Source organism: Bos indicus, chromosome 28, assembly GCF_029378745.1.
Source record: "Bos indicus isolate NIAB-ARS_2022 breed Sahiwal x Tharparkar chromosome 28, NIAB-ARS_B.indTharparkar_mat_pri_1.0, whole genome shotgun sequence".
Classification (NCBI taxonomy): Eukaryota; Metazoa; Chordata; class Mammalia; order Artiodactyla; family Bovidae; genus Bos; species Bos indicus.
The window spans coordinates 19,678,473-19,696,737 of NC_091787.1; the positions used below are offsets into that span (position 1 = coordinate 19,678,473).

At 39.7% G+C, this 18,265-nt stretch overlaps 2 protein-coding genes across 2 annotated transcripts in view; one reads left to right on the forward strand and one right to left on the reverse strand.

Annotated features, from left to right (window-relative positions):
• The window catches only part of JMJD1C (jumonji domain containing 1C), a 316,167-nt gene extending 301,724 nt beyond the window's left edge, over positions 1-14,443 (reverse strand). Inside the window, exon 1 of the mRNA XM_019953729.2 lies at positions 14,271-14,443. The gene's annotated coding sequence lies outside the window, so the exon portion shown is untranslated. The remainder of the gene's footprint in view (positions 1-14,270) is intronic.
• REEP3 (receptor accessory protein 3) overlaps positions 13,919-18,265 on the forward strand; it is a 99,430-nt gene continuing 95,083 nt past the window's right edge. The window contains exon 1 of the mRNA XM_019953732.2: positions 13,919-14,111. Within this exon, the coding sequence (XP_019809291.2) occupies positions 14,080-14,111 (32 nt within the window). The 5' untranslated portion in view covers positions 13,919-14,079. The remainder of the gene's footprint in view (positions 14,112-18,265) is intronic.

Consider the following 18,265-nt stretch of genomic DNA (forward strand, 5'->3'; position numbering starts at 1 on the left):
GTAAGTGGATGTTTTTAAAAAGTTCTATCACTATAAATGAAACAAGTCAATTTTCTGCTCTAAAGCTGTACAAGTTTACTTTGCAAACCAGGAGCACATATTGGAGTAACAACCTGAGTAAAAAGCCCTGCTGCTGCTAAGTCACTTCAGTCATGTCTGACTCTGTGCGACCCCACAGATGGCAGCCCACCAGGCTCCCCGATCCCTGGGATTCTCCAGGCAAGAACACTGGAGTGGGTTGCCATTTCCTTCTCCAACGCATGAAAGTGAAAAGTGAAAGGGAAGTCGCTCAGTCGTGTACGACTCTTCTCGACCCCATGGACTGCAGCCTACCAGGCTCCTCCGTCCATGGGATTTTCCAGGCAGGAGTACTGGAGTAGGGTGCCATCGCCTTCTCCGGTAAAAAGCCCTAAATACCTAGAAAAGAGTACATAAATAGCATACATCAGGAAACATTCAGGATACAAGCTTGGAGTAAAAAAGATTTTTAATTGATTCTAAGTGTAACTTTCAGATGATATGGATATTTAAAAAAACAAGCCTTCAGAAAACAAAGTAACCCAGAAACCTTTGTTCAAGGTCAAAGCAACTAATTACTATGAAATGTTCTCTACACAGGTACAGTCAAATTGTTTTTCACTTTGGAAAAACATAAATCAGTCAATAAATAGTCACTGAGCACAGTGGGCCGTTAAGATACATAAAGGTTCTCTCTCCGTCATTTGCAAATCCTCAAATTTGGAAATAAAATGGTGGCACCTAATTTTGCCTATACAATGAAGTAAAGTAACCATAACAAAGTTAGGCGATTGTTGGGAAGAAAAGCAGAAAGTCATCACATCTTCTGAGTAAAGTGGTCATATCCAAGAAGTGAGTGACTCACTCCTACACATAAGGCTCCTAATTTTGTGCCTAAACATAATTATAAAAATTACTAGCTCCTGGGCCTTCAAGGTCTCAAACAACTGAAACAAATAATACAAGAATGACATCTCTGCATACAAAGCATGAGGATAGGAAGAGTGACAGATACACACACAAAACAACCACACCTACTTCCTTTTCTCAACAACTTTACCAACTAGTCCAGGAAACTGGACAATCAAGTAATGGTGTTGTCACGCAGTCTGACAATAATTTAAAACAAAAACATAACTGTTTTGTACCAGGCCCATACTAAGCATATTACATAAACACTAGCTGATTTAATTTCTGACAAGCCCATAGGAGAGGGCTTGTCTAGACAGCAAAGTATCTGACCAAAGATCACACACAGTCAAGCTGATGAGGTCAGAATCCAAGCCGCATCATTCAGCATAAAATCCTCACTTTTAATCATTTAGCTACACTGCTTAATGACCTTTAAAAATACATTATCAACATTGGGATTAGAAGGCACACTGTGGGGACTTCTCTGGTGGTCCAGTGGCTAAGACTCTGGGCTCCCTCTACAGGGCGCCTGGGTTCAATCCCAGGTCAAGGACTAGATCCCGAATGCCAAAACTGAGAGCCAGAATAGCCAAGCAAACAAATGTTTTTAACACATATAATACCTCTTTAAAAAAAGAAAGCACATTGTGAAGAGAGAGAGACAGAAATGAATGAGTGATACGGTCTTCGTGATGAAAACATCCCAACCACGTACTACAGAAGCAGTGGAATTCAGCAGAGTCCGATACTGGCAGTTATACCTCAAATAAGTAAATGAAATGACTCTGAAAATGTATCAAGTCACTAATCTAATACAAATAGAAAGAAAGGAGACAGAGCAGTAGTTTGCAAATGGGCCCAACCATGTCTGTGTAAGAGCTGGCTTATCAGCATCACAGTCATGACCATACACCCTTAATCTCTCATCCACAAGAAGCAGGGGGCTTTAGAGAGCTTCAAGTATTTGAAACAATTCCCTTATCTGATAAGCATTAAAATTAGTTTTATTTCAACCAATAGCAAAAGAAACCTTTTACTGCCAAGACTTCTGCTTACAAAATACTTAACATTTTTCAGCACTCCTAAATAATGTAAATTTCTGTTTTGCCTGTCCTTAATTAGTGAAGGTCATCACCATAAACACAGGGCAATGTCCTGGGGTGTTATTGAAGTTAAGAGCATGGCACTGCCTGACTCAACAAACAAACTGCTACGTTTATTTGAACACTTTGTCTGCGCCTCACAATTTTCACATCCTCCCTGGCTAAAAATTTTAAATTATTATAAACAAGGATGTTTCAATTCTTTGATTAATTAATAATGCCTTATAACAAAATAAACATTTTATATAAAAAAGGTGAGTCACTGATTCATTAAAATAAAGATTAAGCATATCAAAGAAAATCCCTAGTTAACAGTATAGAGCTAGATAACTTCAAATCATTCATTAGAGATCCTAAGAAACAAGAAATGTATCATATATTGACAATTATTCAAAACCTGTAATTGTTTTAGTTCAAAAATGAAGCATTAGCACAATATGATTTCTTAATAGGATTCACATTAAAATAGAAAGTATTAAGTGCATATAACTATGAGCAATAAAGTGATAAACACAAAAAAACCCCCACACAACAACACACTCCTGGAAAAAGGAGTTACCAACCTATTACCTGAGTAAAACAGAGAGACACAGTATTATTTAAATTCTTTAAAAGTCTTAAATTATTAACTTTTAAGCTTTAATCCACAAAAATCAGATAACAGAACTTAACTTTTCTAAAATTTACAGGCAAAACTGACTAAAGACCGATGTTAACTGTGCTTTGATTTTTAAGTTAAAAAACCATATATCACATTCAGCTCTTTCTCCTTATACTTACTCTTAAAAGGTACTAAATCTAAGATTCTTTACATGGTTAAAAAAAAAGTATCACAATTTTAGTATTTAAAATCTAGCCAAATTGGCCATTTAATAATTTTTTTAATATGAGTAAGTAAAACTAAAATACAACTTCTAAGGAAATGGTTTTCTTCCCATGTTAAAATAACATGCCAATGGTTACCAAGGAAATATACTTTATGAACATTCATTTGCACAGATTCCAATTATGAAATGTGTTGCAATAAAATGGAAAGCATGGAAAACACTTAAGGTGAGAATCATTTTTACAAATTTTGCCAATTTGGGAGTATTTTACCTTCTATCTCCTTACTTGACATAAAATGACCTCTAAAACATCACCAGCAGCTCATTATCCACTTACTATTGAAGCTGAAGCTTGGTTTCCCCTCACTCTGTACTCAGTGAATATTCAACAGCTATTTTTATGAATAGGCTAGAGATTTTTAAAAAAAGCTAGGTCTTTAATCTCCCTCCACCCACAACTGCGAATATAATAAATTGTTTTCTCAATTCATCTTTCTTGTGGTTAAAGGAGAGAGAATCAATACCTGGGGATCAAACTCTGAATCCAAAATCTACAATATAATATTCCAGGAATATGAGCTGCATAGCTCTAAGCAGAAGTAACAATTATAAAAGTAGAATAATAGCTAATAATTATTGAAGTTTTTTGTACAACATATCAAGTAAAGTGAGTGTGTGTTAGTCGCTCAGTCGTATCCAACTCTCTGCGATCCCATGGACTATAGCTAACCAGGCTCCTCTGTCCAAGGAATTCTCCAGGCAAGAATACTGGAATGGGTTGCCATTCCCTTCTCTACGGCATCTTCCTGACCCAGGGATCGAACCCAAGTCTCCCGCTCTGAGGGCAAATTCTTTACCTTCTGAGCCACCAGGGAAGATCATCTGTCTTTAGACATATACTTTAACATAATCAACTTATTCCAGCCTTACTTTCCTTTTTCTAAAGTCATATAATTAACATTATCCTCCTGTTTTATTTTTTTTTAAGCACTTCCACATTTTTAACTCACATCTGCAGGGTCTGGAAATACTGAAACAAAAAAAAACTATCCTAACTGCCTAAATTTCAATTGGCTCCTTTGCTATTGTTCAGTCACTAAGTCATGTCCCACTCCCTGCGACCCCATGGACTGCGGCACAGTAGGCTTCACTGTCCTTCACTCTCTCTCGGAGTTCGTTCAAAGTCATGTCCACTAAGCGGTGATGCCATCCAACCATCTCATCCTCTGTCGCCCCCTTCTCCTCTTGCCCTCAATCACTCCTTTGCAAAGATAATGGAAAAGGAGACTATTTCAGCAGAGTTGCATCCTGCAATTTAGCAAACGGTAACAGTCTAAGACGATAGTGCCAAACGCGGAACAGGTGAGAGATTTTCCCATCTCCACCTTGGCCTCCCTACCCTCGCTCTCCTCTCCCAACTCCCAGGGTCTCCAGAGACCAGAGCCCACCACCTTCCTGCTGCAGCCCAAGCCCGCCAGGCCTCAACCTTCCCACTTGACCATAAGGCTCAAGACCGAGTTTGGGGACAAAAGAATAAGGTGCTGAAAGGCATCAGTCAGTCTTGAAATTCCCAACTTGCTGGGGAGGCTTAAAAAAAAAACAAACCCGAGGAAACAGGAGGTTCTGCTTCTAAGAAGTGGCAGAGACCAGGCCGGCAGGGTTGGGATAAAGTAGAAGACAACAAATCTACAAGAGACAAAATAAGGAGTAAAGAGTGTCAGAGCTGAGGTCCCGAGGAAGTCCCAAGAGTCACAGCAAGAAGCTGCCCGCCTGGTTAAAAATCAGGCGAGGGGGGCAGCAAACCATTAACAAAGATTTTTGAGGAAAAATATTTTTATAATATGGGATTCATAACGGAAAAACAATTTAAGCGATCTCTTGTGTGAAAATTTGGGGAGACGATGGACTAAATGACCTCAATGATCTACGGTGGATCTAACAACATCTGATTCTTTGCCTAACCAATGCTTCTACCCCAGAAATATGTCTACTCCACCCTCACTCCAGTGTCTTCCTCCTTTCAAATCTCACACTCACAACCTACCAGCTGCTTTTCATTACCACTGGGATTAAAGGAAACCAATTGTATTAAAATATAGTTATCAAAACAGTACAAAAAATGTGATTTGATAACACTATATGTGCTTTTTAAATCAACTCAGTAAATAATAAGTGGAAACAGTGGATACAGTGACAGACTTTATTTCTGGGGGCTCCAAAATCACTGCAGATGGTGACAGCAGCCGTGAAATTAAAAGATGCTTGCTCCTTGGAAGAAGGTGATGACCAACCTGGATAGCAAATTAAAAAGCAGAGACATTACTTTGCCAACAAAGGTCCATCTAGTCAAAGTTACAGTTTTTCCAGTAGTCATGTATATGAGAGTTGGAGTATAAATAAAGCTGAGCACTAAAGAATTGATACTTTTGAACTGTGGTGTTGGAGAAGACTCTTGAGAGTCCCTTGGACAGCAAGCAGACCCAACCAGTCCATCCTAAAGGACTGAATATTCATTGGAAGGACTGATGCTGAAGCTGAAACTCCCAATACTTGGGCCACCTGATGCAAAGAGCTGACTCATTTGAAAAGACCCTGATGCTGGGAAAGATTGAAGGCAGGAGGAGAAGGGGATGACAGAGGATGAGATGTGTTGGATGGCATCACCGACTCAATGGACATGAGTTTGAGTAAACTCTGGGAGCTGGTAATGGACAGGGAGGCCTGGCGTGCTGCAGTCCACGGGGTCTCAAAGAGTTGGACACAATGGAGAGACTGAACTGAACTGAACATAGCAGCAGATCTACCATAGTTTCAAAGCAATGATGTGTGGTATAAGTAACATTTCAAGACACCTCCAAAAATTTAATGTGATATGAAAATGCCTGTGATTTCTATCCACGAAAAGTTAAAAGTGGTACAAATAATACTGTAGTTTGTTTCATATCAGTACATTTATAGCTGAAGTTTATGCTAACTTTCAGGAAAACATTAGTAGAGAAAAAGTTATTTTTCACCTTCTAAATTCATTGCCTCCTGAACTCTATTCAGAAACCTAATTTGTGAACCTCAAATTAAGAGGCTTTGGTTAAACCCCTGATCATTTTCTCTCCAGGTTAATATAATAGCCTTGGGATGGATCACCCTGCCTCCAATATTTCATCAAATCTATCCTTCACCCTGATGAAGGATCACAAACGTTCATCTTAAAACAATACTCCCCTGCTTAAAATCCCTGGAAGGGTTCCTCGCGGCCTATAGGACTGTATGGCATTGACAGATGCACTCTCCAGGCTCTGTTTCTCTAAACAGTACTTCAACGAGTTTCCCAGCATTACACTGAACTTTCAAGACTTTCTGCTGTGTTCTCTTTTCTACTCGTACATGATTCTTCTCAAGTGTGGGTGTGTGAAAGTCGCTCAGTCATGTCCAACTCTTTGCGACCCCATGGACTATACAGTCCATGGAATTCTCCAAGCCAGAATACTGCAGCGGATAGCCTTTCCCTTCTCCAGGGGATCTTCCCAACCCAGGGATCAAACCCAGGTCTCCCACATTGCAGGCAGATTCTTTACCAGCTGAGCCACAAGGGAAGCCTATCATCTTCCAAAGCATCAGTGTCCTTTCCTCCAGACAGACCAATGTCTTCCTTGCCTATGAACTTCAAAATCAGTAAAGATTTTTGCCTGGCACATTATCCTGGGCTGTGATTATCTGCACATATTCCTTTTCCCATACATGACAGTTTATTTTTCCCCAAATTCAGTGTTCCCCCTACTGCAAAAAGTGGTCTTGAGTATTTCTGAATTTTTCTAAACTAAAAATAATATCTCATATCCCGATTATAGAGTTCAGTTTACAAAGGGATTTCTTACCTGTCCTTGTTTAAGTCTCTTAATAACCTTACGAAGACAAGCAGTCTAAAGGATTACCTTAATAACCCTATAAAAATAAGCAGTCTAAAGCTTTACCTGTTTTGTAGATGAGGGAACAGAAATCCAGTGATATAAATGATTAGACCTGAGCAAGTCAGTTTAACAAGCTAGAGCTGGGATTATAAAATCCAGGCTCCTTGGTGCAACACTTATTTTGAACTAAAACCAATGTACCAGGCCCAGGATAGGTACATAAAAAGCATGAGAGTGCTTCTTTATCAAGGTGGATGAAACTGGAGCCTATCACACAGAGTGAAGTAAGCCAGAAAGAAAAACACCAATACACTATACTAACACATATATATGGAATTTAGAAAGATGGTAACAATAACCCTATATGCAAGACAGCAAAAGAGACACAGATGTATAGAACAGTCTTTTGGACTCTGTGGGAGAAGGCAAGGGTGGGATGATTTGGGAGAATGGCATTGAAACATGTATATTATCATATGTGAAATGAATCGCCAGTCCAGGTTCGATGCATGAGACAGGGTGCTCAGGGCTGGTGCACTGGGATGACCCAGAGGGATGGGATGGGGAAGGAGGGGGGTTCAGGATGGGGAACACATGTAAACCCATGGCGGATTCATGTCAATGTATGGCAAAACCACTACAATATTGTAAAATAATTAGCCTCCAATTAAAATAAATACATTTATATTAAAAAAAAGAAACTATTCAACATGGTACCAATATGACCCTATGAGCAACAGCTTTTTTTTTAAAATACAGTAGTACAAGTCCTTTGCTGTACACATGAAACTATCACAACATTGTTAACCAACTGTGCTCCAATATAAAATAAAAATCTTTTAAAGTCTAAGTCCTATAATAAAATTATAACATAAAGCTAAACATTCCCTAATGTTTAAAATATAACCAGTTTTCTCTTTTAGAGTTTTTAACTACATTATTCCTACTAGTCTAGACCTCTGAAATAAAAGTTTCTTGTAAACACTAGTTAAATATTACACAACTAACTAGGCGTTATTACTTCAGTCACTAGAAAGAGAAAACTAAAGTAATAGCTTAATATTTTAAGAATGTTCCAATTTAAAACTGTCAGATAAGAATTCTAGACATTTGTTAACCTGCTAATTCGTATGTATTTTGATCAAGTTGTTGAAATTTTTCAATGCAATTTTTTCACATGTTATAACATGGCCAAGTATTTTGGTTCCCAATAGTTCTCTCTTTTGAAATTTGAGGCTTATAGAATATTGAGTTTTCAAGAGGGTGCTGCATGAACAGTAAAGAACAAAATTCAATTTAATGAATCAAACATTTATTCTTATATGTAAGGCTGGTAATGCAGGACGAGATGTGGAAGACATCAATTCCTGCTTTCGAGACGCTTACTAGGAAGGATGACAACCATAAAAATATCTACAATTTTTAAAATATGATGCTTATATGCTTTAAACGTGATGCTATATGTATTACACACCTCAGGTAAACCTTCACATAAGCAGTTGAAGCAAAAAAAAATTTAAACATCCAAAATAACCTTATTTGGAATGAAAAATATACTGTATATACTACCCAGGATGGATATTACATAGTGGCGGAAATCTATGAACTACAGTCACAAGTAACAATAGGTAAGTCTCAAAAACAGGATACAGTAAGGGAGGAAAGTGTTAGGGAAGGGAAGAAGAAGAAAGAGCGCAGAGGATCTGGAAGGAAAGGAAAGATGAAGAGCTTCTTCAAGTGATTTTTAGCAAGGAGTACATGCTTTCTTAGAACCAGGAATAATTTTTTTTTTTTAAAGGACGGTGGTAATTACATAAAGGAGTTTCAAGGTAAGGTAAGCAGAGGGAGGGAGGCGAGCCCTGGTGGAAGGCTAGAGCTAGCCTGCTGTTGAGTATTTCCCTTTCCCCTGTTAGGTCAGGTTCCGGTGAAATAGTTTCTCCTGAGGGCATAACTTGTTAAAAAGAGTATTTCAAAGAGTATTTGGTGTATTTCAAAATGGTTTCTTTTTCCTTCCCCTGCCGACTTCCAGCAGGGAGGAACTTTTCTCCCACATTAACTGTGACGATCGGATTCTCCTGCAGCTTTTAACTCTCAGAGCTGTCCACACTGGGTCTCCAGATTCAATTATGGTTTAGGCTTTCCTACCCTAGCACTGATCCTTGCAGAGGTTTCCACTCTGGTGAGTTTTAATTCTCTGTACTGCCTCCCTCCCCAGTTTGGGAGGATGTTTATGACCTCATTTCTCTGAAGCATCTAAAAAGAGCTGTTAATTGTTTTAGTTTGTCCAGCTTTTTACTTGTTGTTAGAACAGAGTGGCAACTCCTAAAGCTCCTTCTTACATGCCAGACTGGAAACAAGATGTTCTGAGTTTTGCGATATGTTTTTAATTAATGGTTTTTTAATAAGTGCTTTGTATATTAAGAATGTTAACCCTTGGTTTTACGAATGTTTTTCACCAATTTGTCATTTGTCTTGAAATTTTGTTTATATTGTTTCTGATGACATAGGAGTTTTAAATTCTTACGCAATCAAATCTTATGAAATTTGCCCCTTTGGTTTCTGATTTTACAGCACGCATTGACAGGCCTTTTCATTATCAAGGTTACACTGCCTTCACATGTGTTCTCTTTTTATACTTTCATGGTACTTTTAGATTTTACATTTACAGTTCTTATCCATCAAGAATTACTTTTTCTTCAGATTTTATTAAATGGCTAGCTGGCTGTCACAAAATCATTTACTAAATTTTACATCATGTCCCAACTGATGTAAAATTCTACTTTTATCTTAAATACCTATATACAACTCTTATTCAAGACTTGACTCAACAAACAAAAACAAAAACCCAGCAACAGAGATAGGCCTTGTAAGGAAGTGGACAGCTGGAGACAAGTGATAAAAGAAGACTCACTTTACATTGTTCACCCTTTCGAATTTTATTCCATGTGCTTTGAACTACCACTCAAAACTATCAACAAAAATTGTTTAAGGTTCTGCTTAGTGGACATAATAGAATTACCAAATATTTCAGTTCTCTGTAAATTACATCATAACAACCCAGTATGTACCTGAGCAATACCTGAAATCATAGATCTACCTTGATTTCAAACCTGGGAACTATGATTTAAATGAACAGCTAAAGTACCTGAAATATGTCTAAATCCTTCATCATTGCAACCAAAGCTACTACCTCAAATGTGTAACAGCCTCAGATACGTGCATTCCCTAGACCCAGACATTCCCTAGACCCAGCCACCGGCAGATGCATTTTGCTTTCTTCATCAAATGTTCGCTAGTAACTATCAAATACTTAATTCAGAATCTAATCTTTCTGTTCTAATGCAATTCAATTACGGTATTTTCAACATTCTTTATAATTTGATTCAGATGCCAAAACTGGCCTGTTGTAACCATAATACCATAAAGCAAACTAGCTAACACGTAAAAAGCATTCATCTAGCCGCAGATGGAAAAACAACAGATTTTGTCTTTTAAGTTATTCTCTTTAAGATCTTCATGTCATTTTCTAAACGACTATTAAAGGTAGACTATACTTTTAATAAACTATAAAAGCTAGTGATTTTAGCTCTTCTATACATAAAAATATTTTCAAGCACTTGAAAATACTCCACCAACAGAAATGGGAAGGTGACCTAGTATTCAGTTTCATTAGTATACTCATTAATTATATAGATTAGATACTATCTCTGTACTCTGTAATTCTCTTACTACCTGCTCTCCGAGGTACCTTCCCACTCTTTTTTTCTAATAAATCAGCTCCTTTAACATGTAGGAGACACATATTCCACATAACTCCCAGGAACTCTAAAAGTGAAAATGCAGAAGAAAAATCAATTCTTTTTAATAGCCTAATTACCCTTACTCTTTAAAACCCCTTGCATTTGATTATCATAATATTATCCTCATTTAACAGGAAACATAGATACACTTGCCAAACATCACATGAATGGCAATTAGAAAAAGGTCTCCTGATAGAATGTCCTTTGCCCTAAATATGCTGCATCCCACCATGATTAAACACAACACCCAAAGAAAAGAGTCTTTGCAGAACACAGTGAAGGAAGCACTCAAATGAATATTAGCAATATGCTTTTTAAAAAGCAATTAAGTTTAGTATTTAAAGAAACAATTTTCCATCTTCTAAACAAGAAATGGTCTCAAGTATGCCAAAAGAGACCACCCGTTAAAAGGCAGCAGGTCATGTATTCCCTTTCCTCCCCCCTCTCCGAGCCTTGCCTTACACCACGAAGCACTAATCTAAAGGCCATCTACTAGGAGATCTCAACTATCAAGGCACAGCCCAGTACACCCACTACTAAACTCCGGGTTCTTCACATAAGGCAACTCCTCAGATGAAATTACAGTCTGTTTAGACTAAGAATTCTCAACCAAATCAGGCTTGATGTTCCCCTTTCATAAAATATTTTCCAGCTTCTGCTTTATCACCCAGAAATGCAATTAAAAACAATCTCCCTACAGACTTCAAACAAACCCATGTTATCTATCTTAAATAAAATATGGATGGAAAGGTGAAATGAAAATCATTTAAAATAAGGTATGTATTTCAGCATGTTAATCTTGAAACAAAACGGAACTAGAAAACATACAAGAGTAATTACCAGCTAACCATGAAAGCTATGAATACAAAGTACTTTGTGACACAATTTTCCAAAACTGTAAACAACTCCTGATCAAACTGTGAACAAAACAAATATTTCTTTCACAAGTTGCATATAGAAATAGACACTGGAAAATTCAGTAGCGGTTAAAACCATGCTTTATACATAAAACAGAGGTTCTACATTCAGATAAGTACAAATATTACACAAATGTCAGGCTGTGTGTGTGTGTGTGTGTGTGTGTGTGTGTGTGTGTGTTTAGGCAGTGTGTTCTTAAACCTTGCAAAACATGGGAACATTCTTTGTTCAGGACAGTGTGTGCACCTAGAAAGAGTATACAGCATCCCTGGCTCTCACCCATCAAACGCTAGTGGTTAGCTGCAATCATTCCAACAACCCCCAAAAAATACCTCCAAACCTCCCCCTAGAGGGAACCTCCATCAGGACCTACTGTCTTAAACACAATTCGACTATCACAGTATAATGTAAAGAACACTTGGGAAATATGCATTAGAGTTCCAGTTCTATCACCTGTAAGTTATGTGGTCATTGGCAGTGAGTTCTCTAAACCTCAGTTTCCAGTGTACTAGACAGGAATAAACATTACCTAGGCTCTGAGTTGTAAAAGTTCTAAAAAACATTATTTGAATTTTTACTGGGTAATTTACTCTATCCTAGAGAATAGGAAAACACAAATAACTAATTTACCACACCTGTCCCTAAACATTTTGCCATTCAGTAGGTCAGACCTAGGTAAAACACAATATAAAGCAGAATGACAGGCATTAAATAGAAATTCAAGTAATTAATTATAGGGGCCTGGAGAAAATGAATAACTATGAAAATCAGGACATCAAGTCCAGGCATAGGCACAGAGCATGAAAATATAGCTTGGTTCAGAGAAGAAAGGTAAAGGAAAAAATACGTTAGAGACTGGAAGGGCAGGAAAAATTAACACTGTAAAAACATTTAGGGTCAGTCTGTGGAGGAATCTGAATGCCATTCAAATACTTTGAGTTTTATTGGGCAAGAGAACTTTTTAGAAAACTGGTATTTATGTGGCACATCTGATTTTCAAATAATGCTGAATAATGGCCAAAAATGATTCCAGACAAATGCAAATTTTCATTAATGAGATCCCTGAAATTAATATATAGGTTCTTAAAATGCATAAATAAGCAAAAAGAGCCTCAGTTCAGTTCAGTCCCTGAATCGTGTCCAACTCTTTGCGACCCAAGAGTAAAAAGCCTACCCAAAAGTAAAAAGGAGTTTCCGATTTCATTCCTTGCATAACAAAAACATTACTAATGTACCGAACCTGGGACCTTAAAAGAACTCAAGATTATCTCCTATTCGTTTTTTATTTTCTCTCAAACAAGTGGCAGAATTTTATAAAATGTATTTCGCGTACTTCATGTCACCCCTGGAAGGCAAGAGATAAACTGCAGTATTACTGACCTCTTTTTACTACAGGGAAACTGAGGAACAAAAAGAAAAAATTACAGTATGGTCACAAAACAAACTATTATATTTCCTAGAACTTTTAATTAAAGGCTTGAAGCCCACGTTTCATCCTTTATTCTTCGTACCATCTGAATACTAGAATTATCTCTTCTTACCATCTTAGCAGGAAAAAAAAAAAGATGCGAATTAAATTTCAAGATCACTTCCTCGATTCGGTATTGCCACCAAAAATATCAGAGTTTAAATTCTGCCTCCTGAAATTAAGACACCTGCGGGACCTGCAAGGTGCGAGCAGTAACCCAACTTCCCAAAAAACAGCTATAAATAGCAAGACAGGTCAGAAATCCTAAGCCCAACTTTTACTCTGAATATCTGGCAGGTCAGAGGTGTGTTTGTAATACAGGCTTTGCGGATGTTGTGATGGGAAGATGTCGTCAGAGGCCCAGAACAGTGCTATCTACACACTCACTACTGCAAACTTGAAATCAAGGCTTTCCTCCTCTGCCCCTCCCTGCATTGCACCACAAACCAGGAGACTCCTGACAGGCCTGTGCAACGATTCTCCCGACCTCTGCCTGAAAATGCGGTACTTTGATGATGTCCAGGGCCTCAGTCAACAGTGAGAACACCGATGTAGCTAAACACGTCTCAAAATTTCTCCTCTCCAGAATCTAGGGCCTGGTCCAAAAGGATTCTGTCAGAGAGAGAGTTTCCACGACTACTATTTTGCTTTTCACACAGATCTTAACAACCCTCACCCCCAAGTCCCCTTCCTCAGCCTCTCACTACCCTCTCCCCTCTACGCCTGGTGGACGCGCTGGACCAAAGGAGCCAGAGCAGGGAGGTTAGAGCCAAGGATCCAGGCCCCAAGGCCGTCCGGCGCGGGCAGGGGTCCCGGCAGCCCAGCCCCCGGAGCCGGGCAGCCCAGACTTGGCCTCGGCCAACGCGCCGCCGCCGCCTATCAGCGGAGCGTAGGGGCGGGGCTGGCTGGCTCCGCGGCGGCTCCGCAGGCGGGCGGGGAAGGGTGGGGGGGACCGACCGCCGCGCAGCTCCGGCCGCCGCGCGCAGACACCGGGCCCGGCTCCCGAGGGCGCCAGCGCGGCCCCGGGGAGTGCGAGGAGCCGGAGGGCGCGCGGCCTGCCGTTGGCCGCCTGGTCCGCCACCCTCGGCACCCGCCCGCCCCCGAGGTGGGGTCCAAGCCCCCGGGAAGATGGTGTCCTGGATCATCTCCAGAGCTGTGGTGTAAGTGTCGCTCACGGCGCCCCTCCGCCCCCACGCGAGGCCCTGGAGGCCGGGGGTGGCGGCAAGGGCCGGGAGGAGAAGGGAAGGCCCGGGCCTGGGCGGGGTGGGCTGGCCCGGCCTCGGGCCTGCCCGGGGTCTGGGAGCCCTCGGCCTCCTCACCCTAGTCCACGTCGCTGCGGGGCTCCCTGCGTCGGCCGAAGGCCCGGCTGCTGCGGTGCGGCCGGACTGCGTGCGGCTCGTCGGCCCTGCTCCCGCGGCGCTGGGTGGGCAGGCGCGCAGGGCAGGCGGCGCGCGCTCCCTGCTCCCTCTCCCCGCGGTGCGCGGCACCGCCCTGCGGGCCCGGGAGCGGCGCGCCTCGCGGCGGCGCCCTGCGCAGGCTCCGCAGAAGCTAAGCGCGGGAGGCTCGGCGATCCTCCTGAGGATTTCGTGGCAGCGCCGAGCCTTTGTATCGTGCGTTGCGGGTCTCCCAGGGCCGCTGATTGCCTCTCGGTCACGTGTGGTAGGAGGAGAGATTTGTCTAAAAATCTGAGACCGCTCCCAGCTCAGATCCCTAGGAAGGGTCTCAGTTGCCCCGAGATTTACAGCTTATCGAGAAAGGAGCTCATTATTGAATGGTGACACTCGCCTGCTCGAATGGATCCCAGAATTTGGCCCTGTCGTGGTGGAAATATTTGCAAAGGGATTGAGAGGTTGCAGGTGCCTCTTGCCTTTGTTCAGAATATCCATTCATTTCATTGTGCTTTTACCACTAAGTGTTACAGGCCCATAAGAAAACAATTAGTTGAGTTGGGATTACTCTGTAAAGGTTGGACTACCATTTAAACTGATTTCCTCCAATCCTTCTTGACTTAACCCCCACCTGGAACACGAAAGTCACGAAGTAAACAACAGTGACGTAGTTATAGCCAGGGGCCCATGGATTCATTAATCATGATCTCTGTAGGAGTATTATCTCTGTACCTTTCTGAAATGTTTTCAGGTGGCAGGCTTCTCCGATTAGCTTTATAATGTGGAAGAAAGAACGTTGCCAGATTGCTCATTTATTTCTCAATCAGAATTAGCTAATTTTTCTGTTGTTTTGTTTTGTTTTGGGTTTGTTTTGTTTTTTCTTTGAGAGTGAATCAATCGCTTAGTAGCCCTGTTTAACTTGATTTACAATAGCATTCAAGATGTGTTATTTGATTGTCTGAATGCAGTTTTCTTCTTCCTCGGTGTATTTTTTAGTTTTAAAGCTTCAGAGGGTCCCATGTTCATCTGTACAAAACTAAAAATCAAGAAATAATACCACAGATGTCTTAAAGTTTTGTTTTTTAGAGTTTTTTTTTTTTTTTTTTTGCCTTTTGGGGCCTTCTTTTGAGTCTACGTTTTCATGACACAGACATAACTTTCCTGACCTAGTAGGTGTCTATCAATTGTGTCAGTGCCTGGAAAATCAAGTATCCAGTTAAGATATTGTCACGTTGTTTTGTTTGTATTTTTTTGATTCTCGGGGTTCCTTTAACCAGTTCTTTGAGAGAAAATTGTGAAGCACTCATTTAATTTGCATTCATCAAAGTCAGATTTTTTTTTTTTGATCATTGATTATGAGTATGAATGTCTTCTGTGTGCTATCTAGAACACAAGGGTTGATAATGTATGACCAATCTTAATGGAACTGATGGTTGCAATACCAGATACCTGCAGTACAGGGTGACATCTTCTAAGAGTTACACCCAGAGCTATAGGGTTTAGACAAGGAAAGGATTGTATCTGGTTGGAGAATCAGAAGAAGCAAGGGAGATTACATTTGAGATGGGCCTTCAAAGACGGACTGACTTTAGACAGCCGAAGATGAAAAAGGAGAGGATCCCAGATAAACTGGTCACTGTGAGCCAAAGAATCAAGAAGGGAAAGCCCAGATTAGTTACTGAGGACTTAGAGACAGGGGAGAGAGAAAGCTGGAAAGGTAGGCAGGAGCCTGTTTTCAAGGAATATTCACAGAGAAGTGATAGCTATTATTAGGCAGCCATGGATTTGCTTTAGAAGATTCTGTGCCTTAGGTGAGATGGTTGTGAATGGTGAGACTCTGAAGATGGGAGACCCCTTAAGGAGTTCCCTAACTGGAGAGAGGATTAAAGCCTGCAGTGCTAGAATGTACAGAATTAAAAGTGCAAGGCAAAGGAAAGGAAGATAATAGTGAGGGAGAAAAGGTCATGAGAATGTATTTATCAAGTGTCAGGAAGTTTCTCTCTTGAGCCCTTGAACTATTAACATATTAAAAAGCACACTTGCCAGGGAATATAAGCATCATTATATTTTGTCCCTCTGCTCCTCAGTTTCTCTTTCTCTAAGCACTGAACGTTTTCTACTCCCTTGATCACACATAAGAGTAAGAACATGAAGGATCAACCCCAGGGTTTATACAAACTTGGAAACCTTTTCACACTTGCAGATAGGATTTACTGCATTCTTCTAATCCTCTGGAACAGCCAACTAGTCCTGAGCCTAAAGAAAGATCAGACAGTTCTTTCCATATGAACCTTGGGCGATATGAACAAGGAGCACAAGGACCCTCTTTAACCTGAGCTCCCTGAGTGCGTGAGCACTTTCTCCCTAGCCCAGTGGCAGACCCTTACTAGGAAGAGCGCTGACTTGGTAATCAGCCCTGGATGCCAGTTAATGGACCCGGGCAACATACTAAATCTGTGCTTCATCATCTTAAAAATGATTATAATATTTACTACTTAAAGCTTGTCAATATTTAGTTTAACTAAAACACCAACTGTGCCTGACATTTGTTATGCACTTGAACTTAGTATATAGATAGGTTTTTTGTTTTTATGAGGGAGAGAAGTTAGATGGTGTAGCAAGAAATATCACTGGACTGTCATCATCATTAATATTATCATTGGAAACCTGGAATTTAGAACTAGCTTTGGTTGTATTAACCAGATACATGATCTTTAGTCAGGTCTCACTGATTATAGACCTCTGTTTCTTACTCTGTAGAGGTAGAAGGATCTGGTAATCTCCAAACTGTTTTGTACAGCTGTAGCATTCTGTGACGCTGTAAGGATTTTCATTTTTTTCCAGTCTGTTTAAAATTAGCTTGCTTTATTTTTACAGGCAAAATTGAAAGGTTAGTTAGCAATTATTGATAGTAATCTGAGACTACCAAATGATATTATATGTAATATAATACGTGATACCCATAACCTTCTAAAACATGATTCTTAGAGGTTGAGGGAAATCCCATTTTTCTGATTTGTGTCTACAGCATAGCTGGTCGTTATGATCAGGACCGAACACAGATTGTCTGAATTCAAATATCAGCTGTGCCATTTAGTATTGGCTGCTGTCTATCCCATTGGATTAAATGTGTTCACATATATAATGTTCATTCTCCTCCATCAGGTAGATAGTAAGTATTCAGTAATGTTAGTAGTTATTATCAGAACAAGGAAGAACATATTCACCTACAGTCTCAGCATACTGAACATTTAAACTGTTTTCAGTTTACATTTTTCTTTGTCTTTCTGTGTAGGTTACATAGTGGTAATTAACAGTATAGTAAAAGTAATGTTTACACTGCCGTTTATTGTTATATGATAAGTATCTCCTACATTGCCCTGAAATCTTATTTTATATCTTCCATTTGCTCAGGCCACTATTCATAATTTTCATAGCCATTCTTTGATCTTTTAATTTTCCTTTTAGATCATTTCTAGTATTTCATTATCATAGGTAATGCTATAATGTAATTATAATGCTGAATTGGACATCATTTATATATACTTTTTAAGTGTTTCCTTAGGATAAATATCCAAGAGGAGTATTTCTGACTCAAAGGTTATAAATATTTTTGTGACCTTTGATGTCAATTTCCAAATTAGTATCCAAAAAAATATTAATATTTTACACTACCACCAGCAAGGTATGAGTACTGTCTCTATCACAGTGTAGCCAGATTGGGAAGGTTTAATTTTTTTTATGTTTTCCTAATGAATATACCATTGTTTTCCTCTGCATTTTTCTTATTAGAATTAATATTTGTCCTAATATTTATTAATTATGTCATATACAAATAATCTATGCACTTCACCCATTAGTCTCTTGGCTACTTAATAATTTACTTGTTTGTCGGAACTCCTTCAGTTCAGTTTCAGTTCATTCGC